Here is a 10610-nt window from a genome sequence, read left to right as displayed (position 1 = left end):
TGTTAAATTCTGCATGGGTTTTGAAGTTTAGTTCCTGTTTCTCATTTACCTCGTCTAGTGGTAGTAGATATGTTCTGTTTTCTTAGTTAATCGTAATCTGATCCTTCAATTCGACATGCTATGTTCCGATTTGATGTTTTACTCTATTTTTTCTGCATTTGTGATCACGAATCGTTGGTGAAGATGAAGTTGGTTGTTATTTAAATTCATAGTTAGTTATTTGCAGCTTTTCATTTGTACCTTTGCCGTTTTTGGAAATGGTCCCCACAGTCTGTTGTTAGTCGGTCTAGTCATTTTAAGAAAGTTGTTCACTAGGTCTGGTAAATTTCATTGTTGAAGTGTTACTCTGTTTAGATCTCTGTTTTCATCATGCATGTTTTTATCATGTTTTCCTTTTCCTAGGTCTAGCTGTTAGAATAGATAATTTGCATTTCCCGAGTCTATTAGTTAATGTTCTCAACCCAAGTTTGCGTGGCAGCAGCCAAGCCAGTCCAAAGTCCTCTTATCTCTCACTCGCGTCCTATCTATCTCTGTGGGTTCGACCCTTACTTCTCTATGCTAGTTACAGTGTAGTGGGTTGAGGTATTATTTTCTTAACAGCAGGCTGAAGGTGAGTCCGACGACCATAATCTTCCTTGTTATCGAATTCCCAGACCTTGTAGTCTAGTGGATTTCTTTGACCTGCAGATTATGAATTAATTGATATATCAGCCAGACCTCTCAAAAAGCATGCTTCCAAGATGCTTTTATGCTATTATCTAGGTGCAAGTTCCAATGTTGCTTGTCTAATAACCCTCCAAAATGATGGATTAATTTTCAAAGGTGAAACATAGGCTTCAACGCCATATAAGTAATCCAAGTCATGTATATATCAAACATACAGTTAAACCCATATATGAGCTCTTAAAGGTACCGGTTGTCACTTACGAAATAACCAAAGATAAAAGTTGATAAATGCTAGTTGTTACTCCTTCCGTCCCGCCCTAAGTTAGATGTTTCTATTTAAGCATAAAATTTTTGGATAGTGGTCAACGGTTGACACCGTGTTGACATTGTGTAGACATTGTGTAGACATTGTGTTAATGTCAAAATCTAGAAATTTTACATTATATTGACATTGTGTTGAAGTTGTGTAGACACTATATTGAAAAGTTTGGAGTTTGTACAATATATAAGTTTGTATTTTATCACTACCCAGTGGCCTATTCATGAATTTTGATATGGGGTGAAAAAATAGTTATGACTATTTAAAGTTTCAAATTTTAGCTAATCCTTTTAGTTCTATTTGTTTTGTTTTCACAATTTTTCTATTTTTTTAAATATTATCTTTATTTTTTTCATAGAAAAAAAATCTTTTTAAAAAATTTGAATCATGCACAGAAATACTTGGTTAGTTAAAACTATATTATATAAAAGTTAATTGTATAAATTATTAAGAACAAAGTAAATATCAAATATTAAATATAAATAAATAAAATAAAATTTGACAAGAGTATATCAAAGTTTATTGAATTAATACAAAATTTTAGGAGAAGTTGTTAGCAATGAATGGAGAGAATCTCTATCAAAAATGAAATATTAAACAAAATCTAAATAGGAATTAAACAAATTGAGTTGAAAAATATTGCTTTGAATACATACAAAGTCAACTAAAAATGAAATATTAAACAAAAACTAAATAGGAATTAAACAATTTTAGTTACAAAATATTGATTTGAATACATACAAAGTCTTGGAAGAAATTAAAGGAAAAGAAATGGTGGAGAGAGTTCAGACCTGGTCCTCTAGGTAGAAATACTGGGTTTATGATAGGCTATAACTGAATTTTGGTTGTATCTCCAAGTACAATAGTATTAACAACAAGTTTTGGGGGTTCAACTGTAGCCCCTTGTTCCTACGTAGATATGCCAGTGTCACTATCCATATTTCTTAAGCCTAAATTTGATAATTATTCTTATCTTTTCAATATTAAAAAATAAAAAATAAAATTACATATGACAATTTATAAACCATTAGAAACTTCTATAGTTTATATTAGTTGTTCAATAGTTTATATTAGTTGTAATTAGCATTCAATCACATAGCAGGTTGTGTATTGTGTTATAAGTTAAATGAATAAATAATAAAATAATAATAAAATAAAGCATGAAGTGATATTTCTCTTTTATGACAATTTATAAACCATTAGAAACTTCTATAGTTTATATTAGTTGTTCAATAGTTTATATTAGTTGTAATTAGCATTCAATCACATAGCAGGTTGTGTATTGTGTTATAAGTTAAATGAATAAATAATAAAATAATAATAAAATAAAGTATGAAGTGATATTTCTCTTTTAAAAAGTACCGTCATTCAAAGTGTAACATTTCGAAAGGAAAATGTGTCACTAAGATACAATTTTCCAAAAGCTTGATACAAATAAACATTAGTCCCACTAACCATCGGCGTAACAGAAACAATCATATAGATAAAACTGTAGATTTGGGCCTTCAACAAAAAGAAAATAATGAATCCAAAATAGAAAATGATTACAATTGTTATAGCAAGTTCCCAGAGTTTGATCGATTCATGTAGATACAAAGCAACAGCAAATCAACCATAACAAACTCCTCTCCATTTCCCTTGTCATCTATCTATTTACGGCTCCTTTTAACGGCTCATCTTGCGCTTCTTCGCCTGCCTCATCCTTTCCCTTCTTTCTTCCTCTTCAATCAGGATGCGTTGTTCCTCATCTTCTTGTTTGGCAATTCTTGAACTACACAGCAAACATATTTGATATTCAAAGCAGCGAAAAGCTCGATGTTAAGATCACATATCAGAGTGCACCCCACTATTTTCACCAACCCATACACATTTCTTTCCAGGATAATACAAGGCACAAACAAAAGGCAAATAATGAGATAGATTGATTGAATTTCCAAAAACTCTTGGTGTTCAAATTCCAGCAGAGGCACGCAGCATATATTAGCATAAATTCCAAATATAAATCCATATGAAAATTGATTTCTGAGCAACTGAATGTAAAACTCTAAGTAGCTAACTAATTACTGACCGCATTAATAAAGAAAGAACAATCATTTAACTTCTTAGATATTGTAAAGATGGGTCCAAAATTCCTGCATGATTCATGATTATATACAATGATAATACTGTGCTGATAATACTATAGCACAAAGTTAAAAAGCCATGTCAATGAACCAGTTTATATTTAATAATTAGATACTCAGTGCATCTCACTGACCTTCGTTTCTCCTCCCTAATGATATCATCAAAATTGGCCTCCATGTCATCAGTGTCATCATCATCTCGAAACCTATTAGGATTATAACTGCCAGACAAATATAGTAGTCTTTAATACTTGAATACTATGGAAAAGTTTCCCTCTGTAAAAGAATAATTCATAAGGTACCAATAAAAAATGTTCAATTACCCAAACATTTGTCTTATTAAATTTATGGCATCCGCACCCTCAGAATCTTCATCATGGAGCTGCCTCTTGGGTTTTGCCTTTGGTCGTTCATCGCGCGAAGGAACGCGTGCCGGGTGTCTTTGAGGCGAAATCTTCGTCTACCAAAACAATAAAATAACCCTTACAAAATTTTAGAACTAATATAAAGCAAAATTAATTTGTACTGATCTAATAGTTCATACCTGAACCTTAGAGGAAGGCAATAACTGCTTACTAACAACCTTAGGCTTGGTAGTCCCATGATAGTCTTTTTGTACAGGTCTTCTCAAAGTTGAAGGCTGACCATGCGATGAAGTAGGTCTGTTATTTCCAGATTTCAAATTTGATGAAATAGGTCTTCGTGCGACGGGTTGGAGAGATGAAGACGTTGGTTTACGTACACCAGAGTTAATATTTTTTGCAACAGGTTGTGCTGACTTCGCTGTAGCAGGTACTGAACTCTTAGAAGGCACAACTTTGTGCCCTAGAGGCCGGCCAGGACCACTTCCACTATTGTTACCAAACTGTTTCCTAGATTCTGCAGATGACTTGTTAGTATGAGCTACATTATCCATCCCAACTTTAGCCTTACTTTGGCTACATGGAAGCATAGGCTTTCTGCCATCACGACCATTGGAAACTTCTCTTACACGACCATTCACCACTAGTCTGCTGCTCCTATGCATGAATTCTGCAGATCGTGCATCTTCAAGTCCATGAAAAAACCTGTATGAGTTCCCTTAAGAAAAATATAATTGCGACAAGATTTGCGTCAACGAACCAGAAAGTACAGAGGAGCAATCTCACACCAGACTTGGGGGCTGACACATTTCTTGGGGATAGACCTTTTGAGGAGGCTGGAACCTCAGCATCATCCAATAACAGAAATGAATAGTCTCTCGTATTTTTCAGTATTTCAACTTTTTTCTTCAACTGCAACAATTTCAGCAATCCAGAATTGAGAAACAAGTACAGCAATCAGTTAAAATAGCATAAATTATAAATTCTTACCCCATTTTTAACATATGGCGGTGCTTGAGACTTCGAACTGACAGGAGCCGAAACATAGGTCTTCTTCTCCTGCAGATAAACACAGGTTACAACCAAAACAGTGACACATGTTATCGATATCTTTGAGAGGCGACTAAAAGATTTTATATAGAGTAAAGGTCAATTTTAGTCCTAAACATATGACCAAAATACGAATTTGGTCCAAAACATTCACTCTTTGAAAACCAGTCCATAAGAAAGGAAATCTTTGTCGGAGTGGTCCTTTTTTGACGGTTCCCGACAAAAAACTAACAATCATGCTACTATGCCATTAGCGTTGACCGTTAGTCCTTCTAAAAAAGGACTAATTCATTGATACTTCCATTTGTTATGGACCTAATTTTCAAAAAGTGAATGTTTTGGACCAAATTCGTATTTGGGTCATATGTTTAGGACCAAAATTGACCTTTACTTTTTTATAAATATATAGGATGCAATGTTATCAATCTCATATGGCGGCTTAGAGCAGTCTACCAACCACCACATGGATATGGCGTATCGGTATGGCGGGATACGGCGGTCAATAATTAAATAAATAAAATAATACTTATATATTATACTTAATCCAAAAAATTAGAAAATAATAAAAATATAGCATCTAAATCTCTTAAAACGATTAATAAAGCATAAGATGATAGTGGAAATATGATTTAATATTTATATTTGAACTTAATTAATTATCTTTTTAGTTTTAAATTGAGCCGGGAATGGGTCAATGGGTCAGTCTATAAGGGTTAATTATAGTCAAAATTGGAGATTAAAAAGTCAAAACAAGAGGTAAATAGTCAAAATCAATGCCATGGCAGGACATGGCGGCGCCATGGCATTTCCATCGCCGAACGCTATGCAATAGTACCATATTCCCACTATATCCGCTATTTGACAACATTGATAGGATGTGATATTTCCATGCATAGGCGTGTCTTCAGTTTTTTCAAACTGCTAGTGCAAGGAAACAGAGTAGACCTATGTCAAAAAGAGATATATAGGGTTCAATCCTGATAGAGGATGTTCTACGATTCAATCCATATATTTTGTAGATATGATGAGCTATACATCTTGATTACTTGGTTTAATTCAGTCAGTAATTCAGCCATAGGGCCTCGCCAAAGGATTATCTTTGCATTTTAGTTTTTTATCATTCAATTACATCAGCATTATTCCGTTTTTAGTCTGTCATTCAATTTTTGTTCTTGCCTCCTCTTGTTTTATGTTCGTTCTCTAGCAACAATCGTCGTATCTCCACCAATTTGGTGCAGCGAACGATGGTTGCGATCCCGAAATTAGGGAAAGCATTTGCGTGGTGCACAAGGATCAATAAGCACGACATAACCTTTAACGTTTGCATCAGAGCCATTCTCCAACAACTCCTGCTACATTTTACCACCACAATCTGCAGGTATTCCCACCAATAATCACAGCGACATCCTCACACTCTCCTAAGACAACGATGTTTACGACACTCCAGCCTATTGCACCCATTAACCCTCTCCATGTATGCAATCAGAGCATAGTCCGAGTGTGACAGCACCGTAAACGAAATGGCCCAATGCGCTTCCATCTAGCCACCTTTCCGTCACCAGCCTGAAAGGATTCTGGGAATTCCCTCCGTCCCCAACAGCATCGATGCAAATCCTTCCACCACTCTACCCTCCAGTTACGGTAGCGATTCAGCTACCTGTTACAGAAACACCCCGGTTCCTGCCACTGCCATCGACATTGTTCCTATTACAGTGCCTCTTCCGACACCAGGCATTGTCCGTGTTCCTTGGGAGTGGAGAAGACAGTTCTAACATCCGCCTTGATGACAAGGCTGTTTTGACATCGGGGCGGATGATATTGGTCAAATTAATGCTCCCATCCTTATATTTAGTACTTCCTCCGTCCGCCATTAGGAGTCCCATTTGAGTTCGGCATGGGTTTTAAGAAATGTAAAGGAAACTAAGTGAGAAAAGATAGTGGAATGTGGGGTCCATTTTTATATATTAGTTTTACAATAGAATGTGAGTAGAATGAGGGGTCTACTTACCATTTATAGTAAAACTGACCGGGACTCCTAATGGCGGACGGATGGAGTAGTTTATTTATTATTGCTTATTGACTTTTTATCTTTTAGAGTTAAGTCAGTTTAGAGTCTACTTGTATCTTTGGAGTAGTCTTTGTTGAGTAGGAGTCTTCATTAGTAGATTATAAATAGCTCCTTACTGGAAGAGCTAAATGTCTGATCAGTTGTTTATTTAAGAACGGTAGTTTTGGGGTAGGGCCTTGCTCTTCTGTCTGTTCTCTGACAACAACTACCTAATCGCTATCAGGCATCCTAATGCAGTACATTCAACTGACTACAAAACTGTAGTGATGATTCTTGCTGATATCAAAATTCAACTAACCACGCCTCTCTAGGTCATTAGCTTGAAATGTCAGTTATTTAGATTAAAATTTACACATGTAAATCTTTGGCCCATCTAAGGTTCAAGAAGTAAAAAAGGGAAAGCATAACAACATCAAAGCAACAGTACCAACATAAAAAGGACAGAACTGAAGTGTACCTTTTGGCTACTTTTACACATTCTTGCTGCCAGATCTGGATTCTCCAACAAGGACTTGCTTTCTTGGATTACCCTCTGAGCAATAATTGGCTGTGAAGGCCCAAAGAAAGAACCATAGCTGCAAGTATTACAAGTTAACATCAACATTAGTTTGATCTGGGTGCAATACAACTATAATATAAATATGCAATACAGCTATAGCATCCTTGCTGATTAATCAACAAAGCTTGTGTTATATATTTATATTAGTAAAATCTTTAGCACAAAAATCAACCATTCAAAATGCTCAAGCACCCAAAATTGTGCATAAAAATGGTTGAATAAACCCATAGCAAATTAAAGACCTTCATAGGCATGTATACCAATTCATTTCACTCAATACAGTATCCAAAAAACATCAAGATGATCAAATTTTGAGGTAAGCTCACTTGTCTTTACGTGATGCATTCACTTTGTTGCGGGAGGCAGAGTTCGCAGTCCCTGCATCCTTCTTCATCTTCTTTCTGATCGACTCTTTTAACTTTTGCCTGATAGCAAGGTAATCCAACTCTTCCTGGGTGGGCTGATGAACTTCTTCATAATCATCATCACCACCTTCTTCCTCTTCTTGCTCCTCTCCATCTTCCTCATACTCATCCCAATTTTCATACTCCTGCTATTAGAAAAATATATGTTTTTGGAAAATTAAAATCTCAGAAGTATCCCGAAAGACACCTGCCAATACATTTGAAGATGGTGAGTTGCTTACATCTTTTTCATACCCTCGCATTGCTCTAATGAATTGCTAGATACAAACAGAACATATGGATTCTGGTCTCATAAGACTTGAATCCCCAACACTGAAGACAGAAATGTAAACATATTTCAAATATTAATTGAACTCGGATCCGCAAATTGCTGCAATTAATTACCAGATGCCAAATGCCAAACAACTGAATGAATAAATAGTTTGTTTAATGTAGCACAAGGAACATCCAACAGAGAAAACTAGTTGTAATATAGGTATATAAAACAAATTCCTCACATCCAAATGATAATATCAAACCCAAACCACATATTGGTTCATTCTTTATTTGCTTAATGACAGGTTGTGGCATCTTCATTTCAGATTTCTAAGCATCTAACATATCACTTAACTGTATAATATAACAAACACATGTAAATATTTACATACTCATACAACACAAACTCGCCTAAACATATTCAAATCCCTAACCGATTTGCAACATTGAATGAAAAAAAAAGTAGGTATTTCCTAAGACACTTGAAGGAAAGGAGATTCAATCGGACAATATCAGATCATCATCAGATCATCATTTGTATGGTGGGATGCAGATGATATCAAATTCAATCGCGAATACAAAATTGAAAAATAACATTAATCAATCAATTACAGCCAAATTTTTTTCCTGGACTATAACATCAATACAAAAATTAGAATTTTTTTGGATAGCACGAATAAACAGCGCATGAAAAACATCGAGAAAATTCAATCGAAGGAAAGAAAATTGAGATACAACATCATCAACCGATGAAAGGTATTGTTTTTTGCTGATCGAACACATAAACAGAGCATGAAAAACATAAGGATCAATTTAAAAAAAATTAAAAACAATCGCAAATCTCCCGTATGATACTGAAATTTACTCGGACGCTTGCTCTTAAACCAAGAAAATCATACACGGTTAAAATCATATCACGATTTAAAAAAAAAATCAAATAGCGAATGAAATCAACAGATTCGATCAAATTGAATAAAGATACCTCTAAAACGGGTGAAAACGGAATCGACGACGGATAAATCAGAGCTTAAATGTCAATATTTATTGAGCTGCGTTTTCGGAGGTCGTGGTGTTGGAGGCATAGAGATAGGGTTTCGCAATTGAATTGAGGAGAAATTCCTTTGGTGAGGCTGGCGAGATAAAGCGCCGCGGAGAAGGAACGAGAAAAGAGGGGCGCTATGCTATCGTGCGCCTGTAGGGTTGAGGATAACAATGTTGGACCGAACCGGTTTTTGCGCCGCGGAGAAGGAACCAGATTTTTTTGAACCACCGATTCGGCGTAAAATCAGAAGACCCTTGACCATTTATCATCGATCACAGCTCTTATTTTTTTCTTTTTCTTTTTCTTTTTATAAATAGCAGGACTAATAACAGTTCTTTTATGTAGGGTTGGCAACTGTTGGCATGATACGATAACCCGACACGAATCTGTACGAAATTAATGGGTTTGGATCAAAGCTTATTGGGTTCGAGTCCTTATTAGGTCGACACGTTAAGAACAACGAAAATTCGAGTCGTGTTCGGGTTACCCGTGACTCATGCTAAATTTGCAATCAATATGTCACCCACAAGTGTATGGGTTATGTAGCACGTGGCAAGTTGAAATTATCGATCCTCGAAGACTAAATGACGGCTTGAGTACTATGATGCAACTTTGAACACTATCTAGACTAATAGAAAGGGTTTTTAGTTTTTCTTAACTAAGATAAAAAAACAAGTAAACAAATAAGAGAAAATTAGGAATGTAAAGCAAATAAAAGGTAGTTTTCACACAAATTGGGAAGGTCGGGTTAATTGGTTAGACCCCCTCTCGGGTGCATCTAACGCGTTGATCGGCCTCTAATGTCGGAGTCTCCTCCCTACACTTCAAGACCGACTCCTAAAACCTACGGACCGAAGCCATCTCTCTAGCTATGCATCTCTCGATAACATAAAACGCACGGAGTTGTTGATTATTTAACAATCTAACCAAGCATCTCTCAATGACAATGATTAGAACAAGACATCCAATTGGTAGCTAAGCAATTAGACAATGAAAAAGCCCAATAACCAACAAGACCATCACAAAAGAGATAGATAAGCATAAATAAAGATTTAACCCATGGATTCCATACAAACTTCACCAATATCCCTAATAAAGACTTAGCTACACATAGTGGAAGCTAAAAACAAAAGAAAATACAAGAAGAACAAAGGAAAACATAGTAGAAATAGAAAATAGAACTCCCTAAGGTGGACTTGATGTTGGGGAGAATGTTCTTCTTCAATATCTTGAAGATGGAAGCCTCCTTGCCTTCAATCCTCTTGAATCTCTCGATTTCTCTCTCAATTTTGCAGTGGGGGAAGTTAGGATTCGAAAATGAGTGAGAACCCTTTTATACTCGGAGTGAAAATCAGGATTAAGTGAGCACGTATACAAAACACTCGGTCGGGTGATTTGTAAGTGGTGAAACACCCGACCGGGTTTTCTTCCCGAAGCTCGATTTCTTCAAAACACCCGACCGGGTTTTCCGAGAAATGGGAAACACCCGGTCGGGTTTTCTCTCTGGAAAACTCCTCAAAATTCAGCTTCGGCTCGTTTCAACCTGATTTCATCACAAAACTACGACTAACCCATTAACTCATCTAATTAGTGTATATGTGGTGAAAAACCTATATTAAACATGTTAAATCATCAAAAGCACTCTCTAATCACCCATAAAACAAGCCTAAATATGAGTTGGTCAACTCCCCCAAACTTAAACACTTGTTTGTCCCCAAACAAGAACAAGAAAATAAGAAAA

At 35.8% G+C, this 10610-nt stretch overlaps 1 protein-coding gene across 6 annotated transcripts; it reads right to left on the bottom strand.

The window, feature by feature from the left end:
• Positions 1 to 2489: 2489 nt before the first annotated feature.
• Positions 2490 to 9063, bottom strand: LOC125188657 (protein spt2-like). 6 transcript variants are annotated; one of them, XM_048085642.1, is made up of 11 exons: positions 8810 to 9044; positions 7794 to 7884; positions 7474 to 7700; positions 7046 to 7163; positions 4461 to 4529; positions 4259 to 4382; positions 4042 to 4155; positions 3653 to 3987; positions 3432 to 3568; positions 3243 to 3329; positions 2490 to 2756 (listed from the first exon to the last, which is right to left on the bottom strand). In XM_048085642.1, the coding sequence occupies exons 2-11, from the start codon at positions 7812 to 7814 to the stop codon at positions 2651 to 2653; spliced, it is 1338 nt and encodes a 445-aa protein (XP_047941599.1). In that variant the 5' UTR covers positions 7815 to 7884; positions 8810 to 9044; the 3' UTR covers positions 2490 to 2650. The 6 variants fall into 6 exon arrangements, with proteins under 6 accessions (XP_047941599.1, XP_047941600.1, XP_047941597.1 ...); XM_048085643.1 differs by having other exon boundaries at positions 3469 to 3568; positions 3653 to 4155; positions 8810 to 9063; XM_048085640.1 differs by having other exon boundaries at positions 3653 to 4155; positions 8810 to 9042.
• Between the last annotated feature and the right edge of the window lie 1547 nt (positions 9064 to 10610).

This window comes from Salvia hispanica, chromosome 5 (assembly GCF_023119035.1).
Source record: "Salvia hispanica cultivar TCC Black 2014 chromosome 5, UniMelb_Shisp_WGS_1.0, whole genome shotgun sequence".
In the NCBI taxonomy this organism is placed as follows: domain Eukaryota; kingdom Viridiplantae; phylum Streptophyta; class Magnoliopsida; order Lamiales; family Lamiaceae; genus Salvia; species Salvia hispanica.
The sequence above is the reverse complement of the archived record's forward strand: the minus strand, read 5'-3'. Positions and strand labels throughout refer to the sequence as shown.

Bases quoted from the DNA above. Each gene is read 5' to 3' on its own strand.
- LOC125188657 (XM_048085640.1), bottom strand. From the start codon at position 7,814: ATGCGAGGGTATGAAAAAGAT. The intron at 4,156-4,258 runs GTGTGAGATTGC...ATGGACTTGAAG, and splicing joins TGTGTCAGCCCCCAAGTCTG to ATGCACGATCTGCAGAATTC. The intron at 3,330-3,431 runs GTAATTGAACAT...TTTGTCTGGCAG, and splicing joins TTAATAAGACAAATGTTTGG to TTATAATCCTAATAGGTTTC.